The 12,942-nt window shown below is 49.4% G+C and overlaps 6 protein-coding genes across 6 annotated transcripts; 1 reads left to right on the forward strand and 5 right to left on the reverse strand.

Annotated features, from left to right (window-relative positions):
- Positions 1 to 481: 481 nt before the first annotated feature.
- FTJAE_1106 (MOSC domain protein) lies at positions 482 to 1,839 on the forward strand (the record flags this gene model as incomplete). The annotated part of the gene is made up of 3 exons (XM_037343963.1): positions 482 to 646; positions 694 to 1,648; positions 1,820 to 1,839. The coding sequence occupies 3 exons, from the start codon at positions 482 to 484 to the stop codon at positions 1,837 to 1,839; spliced, it is 1,140 nt and encodes a 379-aa protein (XP_037211791.1).
- An 88-nt stretch (positions 1,840 to 1,927) lies between these two features.
- On the reverse strand, positions 1,928 to 3,316 carry FTJAE_1107 (uncharacterized protein; the record flags this gene model as incomplete). Its single annotated transcript, XM_037343974.1, has 1 exon — positions 1,928 to 3,316. One exon carries the CDS (start codon positions 3,314 to 3,316, stop codon positions 1,928 to 1,930), a length of 1,389 nt encoding a protein of 462 aa, XP_037211792.1.
- Positions 3,317 to 4,166: 850 nt separating this feature from the next.
- FTJAE_1108 (carboxylesterase type B) lies at positions 4,167 to 7,417 on the reverse strand (the record flags this gene model as incomplete). Its single annotated transcript, XM_037343985.1, has 7 exons — positions 4,167 to 4,373; positions 4,421 to 4,760; positions 4,827 to 5,055; positions 5,625 to 6,398; positions 6,589 to 6,676; positions 6,864 to 7,278; positions 7,335 to 7,417. The coding sequence occupies 7 exons, from the start codon at positions 7,415 to 7,417 to the stop codon at positions 4,167 to 4,169; spliced, it is 2,136 nt and encodes a 711-aa protein (XP_037211793.1).
- A 661-nt stretch (positions 7,418 to 8,078) lies between these two features.
- On the reverse strand, positions 8,079 to 9,801 carry FTJAE_1109 (tartrate transporter; the record flags this gene model as incomplete). The annotated part of the gene is made up of 5 exons (XM_037343996.1): positions 8,079 to 8,317; positions 8,372 to 9,185; positions 9,256 to 9,386; positions 9,434 to 9,602; positions 9,649 to 9,801. The coding sequence occupies 5 exons, from the start codon at positions 9,799 to 9,801 to the stop codon at positions 8,079 to 8,081; spliced, it is 1,506 nt and encodes a 501-aa protein (XP_037211794.1).
- Positions 9,802 to 10,408: 607 nt separating this feature from the next.
- FTJAE_1110 (uncharacterized protein) lies at positions 10,409 to 11,638 on the reverse strand (the record flags this gene model as incomplete). Its single annotated transcript, XM_037344008.1, has 6 exons — positions 10,409 to 10,456; positions 10,506 to 11,023; positions 11,077 to 11,140; positions 11,185 to 11,253; positions 11,307 to 11,406; positions 11,460 to 11,638. The coding sequence occupies 6 exons, from the start codon at positions 11,636 to 11,638 to the stop codon at positions 10,409 to 10,411; spliced, it is 978 nt and encodes a 325-aa protein (XP_037211795.1).
- A 395-nt stretch (positions 11,639 to 12,033) lies between these two features.
- FTJAE_1111 (ATP GTP-binding protein) lies at positions 12,034 to 12,604 on the reverse strand (the record flags this gene model as incomplete). Its single annotated transcript, XM_037344019.1, has 2 exons — positions 12,034 to 12,521; positions 12,586 to 12,604. 2 exons carry the CDS (start codon positions 12,602 to 12,604, stop codon positions 12,034 to 12,036), a joined length of 507 nt encoding a protein of 168 aa, XP_037211796.1.
- Positions 12,605 to 12,942: the final 338 nt, after the last annotated feature.

The raw sequence follows: 12,942 nt of genomic DNA on the forward strand, positions 1-12,942 counted from the left end.
TAAACTGCCAAGACTTTCCACGTTGTTGATCGCAACGGTCGGGAAGCTTCGCCCTACGACATTGACAAACTTCAGTGCAAAAAGAAATTGCACAAGACCACAAAAAGATGGTACGGATGCTATTACAGCTTTTGAATGCGTAATCAGGGAATCGAACCCTGGGCTCCCCGACGCTGCTCGAATGGCAACGGAGAATTTTACCACTAAACCAATTACGCGGTGCGATTGTTGAAATGTGACTGTCTCCACGATGGCAAAGAGCTCTTTGGTGGAGTTGAGATGGCTCCAGATACGCACGCAGCCCGGGTTCTTTTACCTTATCCGTCCTAGTGTCAATTGACTACCGAACCAATGCACTGTGACTGTTCGCCAACAGTGGGTTATCAATTTACCTGTTGCGGTTTAGTCCTCAACAGCGGCACGTCATACTGAGTGTCCCTAAAAGCTACCGCATGGAGACGCTCTGTATATCAAGCTGCGGATGCCCCTCCGCTCCATCAACAACTTCCCCTCTCAACCCTCAAAGAAGAAAATGGAGGACTATACTATTCTTTCAATTGCTTTGAGCGCCTTCGCTATCCTTGCAGGTCTCTACCTGCTTATCTCCAGTAACAAGGCGCATGAAACTGGCTTAGAAGTCACTCAAGTAAGCAAGCTCACGCGAAGAAACTTCCGGCTAACAAATTCCCCAAGTTATATGTTTACCCCGTCAAAGGCATCCGAGGAACTTCTTTGACCAAAGCGCGTCTCGGTCCATATGGCTTCGAGGGAGACAGGACCTTTTCTTTACAAAAGGTCAATCGAGATGAAAGCGGCAATGTTTCGTATGAGACGATGCTGATCGGATATCATCTGAAGCTCGCTCTCTTTTCAGCTTCGGTCGACTATGAAAAGGGCCAAGTCACGGTGAGATGGACTGGAGACAAGGCAGATAGCGTCGACTTCCCTTTGAAGCCTGCTGTCGAGGGTCGAAAGACGATCGAAACCAGTCTGCATACCAGCAAGGCCAAAGCCTATGATATGGGAGATGAGCTGTCGCAATGGTTCTCTGACCGCCTTGGCGATGAAATCCGACTTGTCTACATCGGAAACCAGTCAAGAGCCGTCCTAGGTTCCTTGGCCCCTCACAGCTCAGACGCTTTGAAGAAAGCTTCTTTCACCGAGCGTATCAAGAACATCCTCCCTCCTCTGTCCCACCCACCTGAGCGTCTTGCCTTCAACGATCTCGCCCACTACCTAGTCGTCACAGAAGAATCCAACAAGGAAGTTTCATCTCGCCTTGATGAAGGCTACTCAATGGACATCACCAAGTTCCGTCCCAACATCGTTGTCCGCGGCGCTTCCAAAGCGTTCGCTGAAGATTTCTGGGGCGAGCTCACTTTTGCAGGTGGAATACGCATGCCGTTGACGGCGAATTGCTACAGATGTCAGAGCATCACTGTTGATTACAACACGGGCAAAACTGCTACTGATGATCGCGGTACGGTGTGGAAGAAACTCAACAAGGATCGAAGAGTGGACAAGGGCGCGAAATGGAGTCCTGTGTTTGGGCGCTATGGCTTTTGCTATGGTGATGCGACGAGTAAATCCTTGATGGTTGGCCAGCGAGCTGACGTCACGCGAATTAATTCTCAAAGAACGACATTTGGTGAGTTTTATACCTCGATATGTACATGCAAGACTGACCAGAGTAGATTGGCCGCATTTAAGTACATTCGGGATATCACAAAGGAGGTAAATCAGATATGCGCACTGGATTAATCGGGTGTTGATAGTTAAAGAACCGCTATGATAATATCAAATCTTTTATTGTCCCTAGTTCTCCTCCTATTGCCCTGATCTTATGCTGTTTTATCTACAAAGACTTTTCGTCTACTACTCAAAGATGCCTTAGTCAAGCCCGGAGACATCTGTGTGCCCCTCGAGTTCATCCACTGTGTCTCGCCTCGGGCAATGCAAAGAATGGCGGAGGAGTCAAAGGTCCGTCATAAATCTCCGTATCTTCTTGTCTTTCCCTGTCCCTGTTCTTGATATAACTATTCGGGTCGATTAACGTTTCGGGGTCCTTGTACCAAGGAGGACTAGACCTTTGCTTGGCAAAGTACTCCTCCCATTCCTTCTTCGCCTTCATTCTCCGTTCGATTTCCAGTCTCGCAACCTCTGTCTTTATCTCTTCTTCTGTCGGGAAGTGGGCTTCTTGTCCAGGGCACAATCTCGCGTCGTCGAAGAATGCCCGGGCTCTCTGTCGGTGGATGGTGCGTTGCTCTCTCTGGATTCGCTGGGCTTCTGCCTCGCTGGGACTGAGATTTTGTGAGCGTTGATTCTGTGGGGCTCTATCTATCTGAGTCTCAACAACGTACTGAAACGAGCCGTAGCTCATCCTGTCATATCTTGAACACATCTTGGCAATCCACATGGGTTTGTGTTCTGTCTTCGCCTTCGTCATCAGGTCCGACAACACATCAAACCCACACCAAGGTAACGACTTGGCGAAATCGGTGGCATACTTGGGAATCTTGCAGCAAAGAAAGGGGTAACGGGTATCGTAGCACATTGTCTCGACAAAGAATGCTGTCTCGCGGTTGCTCTGCCTCTGAAGATCACAAAACTCCTTGTAGTCCTTGAACTTCTCTACACCTACACACTGGGCAAACATAGCGCTATAGGATGCTCTCATGTACTCATATACGCACATCGAAGCCTCTTTCTCCCAGCTGCTCAGTTTCGGCACCTCCATTCGAATCGTGGCCATTGCTTTGCAGACCAGCTGGCTGTTTAACTTGCAGAGGACCTCGAACTTGATAAACACTTGAAAGAAACGAAGTCTCTCCCGCGGGTTCAGGTCAAGCAGAGTGATGCGCTGCGGGTCAACGGTATCGATGTATGTACGGTGCGGGCCCTGAAGATACGCCTCGGCAGTATTCTGAGCTGTTGCCTTGCTGAGGTAGTCGTCGATGAACTCGCTCATGCGCTCGAACAATAGCCGAAGCTTGGTGACTGTGCGGTCGTCACCTCGACCAAAAGGTAATGGGAGAGTCTTGGCTTTCCATTCGCGCAAAATATCGCAGATATGGTCTTGGTGGTGATTCTCGCTCAATTCAATGATCGCTAGAGCGTCTTGGAGAAGTTCGTGATCCTTTACTTCGGTGCCCATGAGTTGCGACAGGTATTCTCGTAGATTACTTGACTCAGTAGTCGTATGCTGGGCCAGCATGATCGGTGAGGCTCGAATCAATCGAGCGGTTGTTGCATATGAGTGAATAGATCCGAGGATCTTGACTCGGACCTCAGCAGGGAGGTTGTTGAAGGGATCCATCTTGCTTATATAGTTCGATAGGCAGCAAGGGCGTGGCAGATGTCGTGTAGTGCTAGTGCAGTTCCGAAGTCAGCGGAATGGTGTGAATGATGGGGGGAATGCGGAGGGAGCAAGGAAAGCCGAGGTCATTTATAGTAAATAACTAGAAGCGCTAGGAAGTTTGATACCAGTGAGCAAGTTATTCATATGTCCTTATTTGAAAGTTGGGAGTTCTTTCTTCTGCCAGTGGGAAGGTGTGTGGCTACCTGCTGGACCACAAGGTTAGACTTCAGCCTGGTTAAAGAGGTGATTAAAGGTTTGCAAAAGGAAGAGACTCAAAGGTATATAACCTTAAACTCTCATCTCTGACCAAGGGACGGGAAGGAGAGTTTTCGAAAGGTAAAAGTGTTGAAGGACTTTAAATATGGTGCCTATGATGTTCGCTCATTGTACTGCGTCGGTGTCGTCAACGAATTGTTCTGGTTGTGTTCGAAGAAACTTGCCTTTCGGAGACCGAACAACGGAGAAGAGGACGTGGACGGAACACTTTTATCTGGACTGTTCATCATTAAAGACATTTTTCTCTCTAATTTTCAAATCATAGATTCACACATGGTTGCTCAGCTGAGAAACAGTGGAAAGGAGAAATCATGGCTCAAGGTTTGAAGGTTGATGTTGGTCAATTGAACTCACTAAAGAATCCTTTGCCACTGGCGCAAGGCACTCGTACCTATCCATCCATGGTAAGAGGCACATTCTCAATCTGGGCCTTGACTCTTTGCAACAAGAATTTTGCGCCGCCCTCATCCTTTCGCTTCTCAGCTTGAGACATTCACACTCCGTCCACAACCCTTTCCTACACCTGCGTCATCTAAGACCCAAGCACCTCCGCAAGGAGGCGATCCGGAAAAGTCTGGTAAGGGCCGTAAGCCACCTTCGAGTGAACAACTGTCGGCCATGGGACTCCATTGAAATTGAATGTCGGCTTCTTGAATGCTATGAGGATACGGGCGTCAATCTCAGCCTGGAAGACGTGGGCGAAATCCGTGTCTCCGTCGACAGCCACGAGGAGTCGCACCTTTTGAAAGTCAGTAAAGTCATCAGCGATAGAGTAAATAAACGTACAGGGAAAGTGTCCGGCTTTTCTTTCTTCTTCTTCTGTTCGATTGCCTGCGCTTGTGCGAGCGACAACAGCAGACAGAGGATGTAGGGGTCCTCCTCCCACTTCTGTGGGGTGACCTTACGCAAGAGAATCTTGCAAATTCTCTCGACTGGGCCGTTGGTTTCACCGTATTCGGACATGGGATGCTTTCTGGGAGTGAAGCGTCTTTTACGATCCCAGTTGAAGGCCCGATAGTAAGTGAACCCGACTACCGGGGGCTGAGTTCGGGGAGAGGGTCTGTCTACATGAAAGACATAGCTCAGTGTTTCATGAGCGGCGCGTTTCGCGTAGAAGAACTTCGGGCTGTTCACGTTCAAATAGACCAAGTCAGTTCTCGAGGTCTGGCAAGGGGAATGAAAGTCAACTTACGGATTGGAACTGGGCATCAGAGGGCTTCCCGGGACACAAAGAAGATAAAAGGCCGACTCAAGCTTGTCTTCAGGTTCCCAAACCGAGGCAAAGCGCATGATGTGGAAAATAATCTTGACTGGGACAAGCTTCACGGAATTCTCTCGGCGAGGTTGTACCGCGTGGCGAGGACCATCGAGGTGCTCGAAGCGAATGCCGAGGAGATCGAGGTGCTGAGAGGTCCAGAAGACTGGATGCTTTGCAAACCACGAGTTCTCTACGCTCAGCCCGTGAAGGGACTGAGGCGCCGGCATCGTGGGTGGTGAATCAGTGATGAGATTTGAGAGGTGGTGAAGATGAAGTTTGCGTTGGTGTTCGAAAGAAATCCTTCTCAGCCAGACCTAGGGGGCGATGAGGGGTATCATCCCATCAATGCCCCACTACCCAGTGATTCAAGGGCCTCTCCATGGAACATAACACAGCGTAGATCACGTAGGAACAGCAGAGGACAGCAGTGTCAAGCAGACTTTAGTTAGATGAAACCCCCGAACACATAACAGCACCAAAAGATGAACTCCTCTCCCCTTGTTTTTCCCGACGCCTCCAAATCCCCGTTGCCATACCATCTCTTCCAAACTCGTCGTGTGATGTTCTCAACCACAAACAACAGCCAATTTCACACTCCGATCTCCGCAAGCCCAGATACCCAAGTCAAAAGCAGATGACTGCCGCATGCATCTCATCAACGATCAAATGTTGGCACGATGATTACGGTAACGATACAAACTCACAGATAAATCCCACTCTGCCAGAACTTACAACGCTCAGGAACAGTCTCATCCGTCGCGATAGTGAAGCCCCCGTTACCGATGTAAAGCATACGCCTCTCTTCCCCGTACACCGGTACCCCCTGAGGAGCAGCCAGCGAAGTCGCGTTTCCAGTCGCCGCAAAACTCGTCAGAAGCTCCTGAAACCCAACAGCAATACCTTCATCAACCTCTGGATTCCGATCCGGGCCATTGTAGAAGGTATAGTGAATCTCGCTCCCGTGAAGGCCGGGGTAGACGTTGAAGCGGTAACTCTTGGCTCTGTTTCCATACGCGGCCTGTAAGAATCCGTACTTGCAGGTGAACTCTGACTCGGCCTTGGTGATGAAGGCACGACCTGTTTGGTTCGTGTACCCATAGCTTCCGTCAAACACTGGTGGGTAGAGCGTCGTCTCGATGTGGTCAAGTATCTCAGGGCTGGCGTTCGAGTACGTTGACTCCAGCGACTTGCGGTACCCAGCATCGTCACTCGACTCGGGAGATGTGAAGATCAGCCCTTCATCTTCGTTGAAGCCAATCAACAGATCCACATTCTGGATATACCTCCCTTCTGCAAACAGCTTATCCGGGTTTTCTGGTACGTATATCCCATCCACAAATGGACCTATCGTACTTGCTCCCCAAACAGAGTTTGAGATCAGAAGCCTGTTTGCTTTTTGAACCTCTTCAATTGACAGTTTTCTAGCCGCTTCCAGATCTGTCACCTTTGCAAGAGCGAGGAACTCGTCGATCACATCACCCTCGAGCTTTCCATTTGCGATATGAACTCTAAGGGCGTCAGCCAAGTACAGCATGAGTCTTTGCTCTCCTTACCAGCCAGTACTCTGAGGGATTGGGCGCTGGAAGAGTGTCTTCTCATCTCTGCCTCCAAAGGCGGTCAAGTGATGATAAATACTGGCTCCTGTCAAGTTCCGGTCAACTTTGAAGCCCGCCTCCATGGACCATAAAAGACAAACCTCCAGCTGAGTCGCCCATGATGGTCACACGAGTTGGATCGCCGCCGAACTGATTGATGTTCTCTTGGATCCATTCAAGGGTCAGTCGCTGGTCGTAAAGTGCCGCGCGGATTGGCTACCATCGTCTCTGAACTGCTCATCAGCTAACATCATCAGTACCAGATCGATTCACATCATTACCGGAGTCCAATTTCGATCCAGCAAGTCATCCAAGAGCACCAAGCTGTGAGTCGTCAGCCTTCTACCTTCCTTGAACCCAGCTAACCGCAACATACTCGATAGTTTGCAGAAACAAAGACCAAGCCTTCCGAACTCGACGCATAGCTCGCCTTGATGAGCCCCGCGGGGCCAAACCAGCCTTTCTCACCATTCGTATATCCACCTCCCGAAAGCCAGAATATCACCGGCGCCAGTTTCTTCAATGGACTTTCGAAAGTCTCGATGGGAGTGACAACATCGAGAAAGAGACAGTCTTCTGTTTCCCTGGGATCTATCGGTATCTTCAGATCTGAGGGCTCTTTGAGGGCATGTCTTTGATCTTCAGTGAGAGGTGAGATCTTGCCACTCAGGAAGTCTGGTCCTGTGAACGAAGTGTATATTTCCCATGCGGCCATCGCCTGGGGACAAACGCGGCCAACGTCGCCTTTGTCTATTAAGACGTTGCGCCCTTTGGGAGCCACAGGTTTCGCGCTTTCAAGTCAGTATATCGGCAGTCGCAGGTTCGCTTTGCGCAGCGCGGTACGTACAATCTAAGATCACCTATCGGTGGTTCACCATATCTGATGTTGGAGAAGTTGTACATGTACGACGATCCCTTCACGCCAGTCATGTCCGCGGTGTCACATCATCGACCGTCTTCCTTTTTACCTCTTCCACAGATCCTTGGTAAAGCGCATAGCCAAGATCTACAATAGGAACCTCAGAAGCCACAGCTCTCTGAGAAGTGATGAGAAATGCAATAATTCGGCTTGCCATGATCGCACTATCAACCCACGAGATCGCACGCAGCAACTACAATTATACAGAACGGTCTTTTCGGTAAACTTCAAGATTATGTCACAGTCTTTATATAAAGTTCAACTGCGGGATCAAGGCTATCTCGGCATCTTAGGGCTGACAGGATTCCGGGTAATGGCATTAGCCAATCCTTCATGCAAGCCAACGGGAAATGGGGGTTTTGCGAAATCGCAGCACCTCGATTTCCAACATCATCACAAAAGAGTAAGTGAGGCCTCAGTACATTCAATACTGACTCAGGTAGTGATACACAGAATATGCTTGTTTTTCACTCTTCAATCGACCCATACAAGCCAATCGATTCCTGCAAACCTCTGTACAGTCCCAAGACAAGCGCTATGCTTTATATACCTAAAGCGTGCTTAGCGGCGTGGCGGTGCCATCAATAGCGCCTGGAGGGATAATGGGTTGGGCGGCTTCCGTTTCGTCCTGCAATTCTTTCCACGATACATGGTACGGCACGCTCTCCCCAACTAAAGCGTATACTTGTACAACGGGCTTCGCTCTCCCATAGCATCTAGCTCCTCCTGAGAATACTTCTGACGTATTTCCGCTTCAGAAAGCTGAGCCCGGGCTTTGTTCGACTTCCAGAGACAAAACTCCATGAGCAGAGCGCAGGAAGCAGCCAGGCAGATAATTCCGAGCGAAACCCCATACCCTGTCGGATATCGAGGGCCTTCTCTATCGAGAAAGATGTTTGTTCCAATGAGGCCTATTGTTATGTTAAAGACGATGCTGATAATGAGGTTCTCATAGGTGAACTTACTGCCAACATTTCCTGCAGCCAAAAGCCAAGCCAGACCAATAGATCTCTTCCATGACGGTGCAAGGTTGTTACCTGTCCATGCGCTGATACCCGGGAGAAGTGGATAAATACCGATCTGAGCCAGTATGACACCGACATACATGGCTGGAACATTATCCGCCACATTCTTTGAGTAATTGAACAGCACGGCCAGGGCGACAAGAAGTACAGACATGGGCCCCACAATGAAAGGCATACGCCACGATAAACGATCCGAGAATCTTCCCGACAACCATGCAGCAATGCCACCGCATACATATGGAGGCATCGTCAAAAGTTGTGATTGCGCAGTCGAGAAACCAAGCTGCTTGATGATCTGGGGCATGGTGAACTTGAAAGCAGCGTTGGGGACAGAATTAGCCCAAGCGAGGATGATTCCCAGCAACACCTTCCAGTCAACCATGGTTTTGAAGAGCAGCTTCCACGAGAACTTGTCGCCCTCTTCGGTATTAGATCTCACACCGGAGAGACGTAAGCGAAGGTCCACGAATCGCTTCTCGTCCTCCGAAAGCCACTTCGCTCTTTCGGGAGTGTCAATGATGAGGAGCGGCATCACCAGACCAGCTGCGACAGTCACGGCTCCTTCAATGAGAAAGATCCAGCGCCATCCAGCAATACCTCTCGCACCATCGAGACGAGCGATTCCGAAAGCCAAAAGGCCACTGAGGGCACCAGAGAATGCTGAAGCTGTGTAGAAGATGGCGAGACGTTGCTGAAGCTCATGACGGGGGTACCAGCTCGAGACGATGAACACGGCGCCCGGGAAGAAACCTGCCTATCCTACGAGTCAGCATGGTGGAGCAGAAGAAGGAAGTGCCACTTGCCTCAAATACTCCGAGAATTACTCGGCATGCGACGAGGCCTTGAAAGTTCTGCACCACTCCCATGCACGTCATGACGATTCCCCAGCAGATAATCAAGAACGACAACCAGATACTCGCTCTGACCTTCTTCAATACAATATTGGAAGGCACCTCTGAAGCTTGTCAGTAAATCACCCTGCGATATCTTGTGGAGACTCACCGAAAATGATGTAGGGCACGAAGAAGATGGTGCTGGCGATGTTGTACTGGTTTCCAACAAGGCCAAGGTCTTTGTCCATCCCCTCGATTTTCGCATTTCCAATATTTCCTCGGTCGATATGCGCAAGAAGATATAAAACGGCCATGATGGGGAGGAGTCGAAAGTCAATCTGCGCGCGTCAGTCGAAGCTCCTTCGTCGCATGTTGTGAGCCTACCTTTTTGACGACTTTCTTGCCGGCCTTTCCTTCATACCCCCTCATAAACTCGGCATCTTCTGGTGATAGACCTGGATACGCATCAGGAGCGTGCTCGACGAACTTGTCGTCTACCTTGATCGGCTCCAGGGCTTTGTTGTTGCTTTGTTCCATGGCTCGTTGGGGGGCGTCTCATGGATTTCGGAGTGACCTTTTCCAACTTACTCAATCTTCCACGGGCTTAAGAGTGGTATATATGTTGACCTGAATCATGGAGATCAAAGCAACTCTGTCCATCGGGTGCGCTCCGGTGCTACTGATCCCGGACCTCGACCCCGTGGGGACCCCGCATCTCACCTCAATAAGCTAGAGAGGACTTTGTGCTGGCTAACTGGCCAGGTTCTTCCTTACCTGAGTCACGTCAAGCGAGCGAACGTTGCCTTGCTCGGAGTGGTTTCGTTGACTCGACGGAATACGATATCCATCGGGCATTCTCCGACCTCGGGAAACGACCTGGTTCCCAAGGAAAGACTTAGTTTTTTGGAAAGGCAATTTCGGGGCGGGTCCAATATTCATTTGCATGGGCCTTGGTGTTTGTCGTATTCGAAGTTCCCTTGGAGATAGACAGACAAGGAATTACGGGATCAAAGAAGTAAGTTTGGGAGACATGATACTGGATTGACATATCGCATGCATTTATCACCCCAGCAAATATTCATCAGTGCATCCATATGCATTCATGTATAGTAGCTACGTTATCATTCTATCACAAACCGCCATCTCAAAAGAATGCAAGTGCATTTGGCGGGCTTGCAACAGCCCCAGGTACCTATCCAAGATTAGCAGCTTCGAACATGACTGTCGAAGAACAAACTCACGTTCATCGGCGAACTTGACATGAAGAAAGTGTATCTCCCTAGTCTCTTGCATGTTTTGGAAAGTTCTTCCAGGTAGAATAGTTCTCCGATGGGCATACCCCAGCCCGCCAGAAGCCACTCATGCAAGTGCCATTCCAGATCCTTACATGGCCAGACTTCCAATGACCGTGCGTCTCCACAGATCGCCGCAATTTTGGTATCCCAGAGGAACCTTAGGAGTTCTTCAGATGGCTTGAGACCAATGTTGTCAGGCTTTTGCGTTTGGTAAAGCTTGTCGAGATACTCGCGCTTAGCAGCATCCATGTTCTCGTACTGATACAAGTATCCGAAGCGGATAACGATAATGTCTCCCGCTCGCAGAGATTCAAGGCTCATGTTTTGAAACTCAAGAGTTTTGACGATCTGGTCGAAGGGGATCTCGTATGATGACATGGCATCAATTTCGAAGCCCTGGGCGAGCGCCCATGAGTACCAGTCAATGAAGACAGCGCGCCCCGCAATGCCTTTGGCTGAGACATCTATAACAGGTCAGTCTACAGCTTTCTGCGTTCCTAAATGAGTCGGATCATACGGTGGATGCTGTTCGGGTGGTCCGATGCGGCAAACTCTTCGGCTTTGCGGCCCATATAGTACAACTATGCTGTTAGTCTTGGCTAAGGGAAAGCTACGGCGAACCTACTGCCTCGTTTTGGTAGGCGTAATGCCGGAATCCATCCCACTGTGAGCTGCACTGCGAGTTGAAGCTCCACTGTCACGTTACGGTCAGCTTCAGAAGGCTCGGTGCGGGTGAAGGAAGCTCACTTCATCGTCATGGGCGTGCTTCAGAGGAGCCTTATTGATCAATTTCAGATCCAGGTTCTTGCGAGCGAATTTGGGATATGAGGCTCCCTTCATTGACCAGCTTCATCGTAAGTTAGCGTCAGTGTACTGTACTCCCACCACGACCTTACTTACTTCAATGACAGCCTGGTCCCGATCTTGAAGTTCTCTCTAGCTGCTTGTCCAACTACTTCATCTGTCAAATAGTTCAGAGTCCCCAGCTGGTCGTCTTCCCCCCAAAGTCCCCATGCATTACCCCGAGGGCCATTCTTGTCCAGCGGAAGTGCGTCGAAGTCGGGATGTTGAGCAGCCATGCTGTTCAGTAGCGCACATTCGGTTGTTGTCGACTTTCAACGATCGGATTAGTCCTTGAGCTATGCATAAATAGTGATTCTGGGTATCTTGCCGAGATCCGATTGCAAGTCATGGGTTGCGGGGTAGCCAACTAACTGACACGGAAGTCTTCCAAAGCATGCCCGGGAAAAGCCCGAACGGTACTTGATGCTCGGGTTGAATCCGGCAACGACGCTATTCCCAAGTCAGACTGTCAGAAAGTAGATCATTCCATCGTGAACATGCCCGAAATCAGTAGTAAAGTGGCTGATGAACGCCACGACGCTTTTCCATCAGTCTCAATAGATGGTTCACAGGGGAACGTTGACAATATCAAGGACATCAGCATGTTCAGCACTCCTTGGAACCTTCAACATCATTCTACTTTAACGACAATTTCCGCTTCGCCACTTGGTGGCTCAAATCCATCCAAATACATGGCAAAGGTCTTATCATCAATATCAAAAGCTGAGTCACCATTTCTCTCGGGGTCCTTCGCGTCTAGTGAGTCCCTCTCGGCTCTTCGTCGCTGAATCCGGCTCCACAGAAGATCTCGGCTAGCATCGAGGTATACCAGTACCCAACGACCGCCGTTGCGTTCCACAATATCTTTGTACTCATCGCGATACTCTTTATCGTAGAAAGATAAGTCTAGTACTACATCGTTGGAATTGTCTTGCAGGATACTTTCAAGTTCTGCGATAAGCTTCTGGCTTGCTTCTTCTTGGTATGCTTCATACTGATCTGCGGGGTAGTCAATTTTGTAAAGACCATGAGACTCGTAGATTATTTGGTCGTTTGAAAGTCGCTTGAAGTTTGGAAGTTGAGTCACGATAGCTTTGGCGAGGGTTGACTTTCCAGCGCCTGTGTATCTTGATCAGCAGCCGTATCTGTGTATTGAAGTAGTTGAATAGTATGTCTGGCTTACCAGCAATTCCACAAGTCATCACTACAATGGGGGCGCCATCTTGTGTTGTTCGAAAGAGATGGGACCAGAGCTGAGGACAAGGTCAGCTTTGCGAAATCTTAATTTCTTTCCGACTTGCCTGTTCAGGTATGTCCTTAGGTTGGACACTATGAGCTCCATCCGCGGATTCCATGGTGTTAGTGCCCCAAAATTATCATTAGAAAGGCATTTTGGTAGGAGATCAAAACTTAGATGCGGTCTGAAGCCGAGAAGAGCGCTGATGAGTCACAGCATGACATCGCACATGACACCGTGCTCCTTAGTCATCGATACACTACAACACAGGCAGACAGTTATGATTATATATGAATAGATCAA

This window comes from Fusarium tjaetaba, assembly GCF_013396195.1.
Source record: "Fusarium tjaetaba strain NRRL 66243 chromosome Unknown NRRL66243_c0000023, whole genome shotgun sequence".
Taxonomy (NCBI): Eukaryota; Fungi; Ascomycota; class Sordariomycetes; order Hypocreales; family Nectriaceae; genus Fusarium; species Fusarium tjaetaba.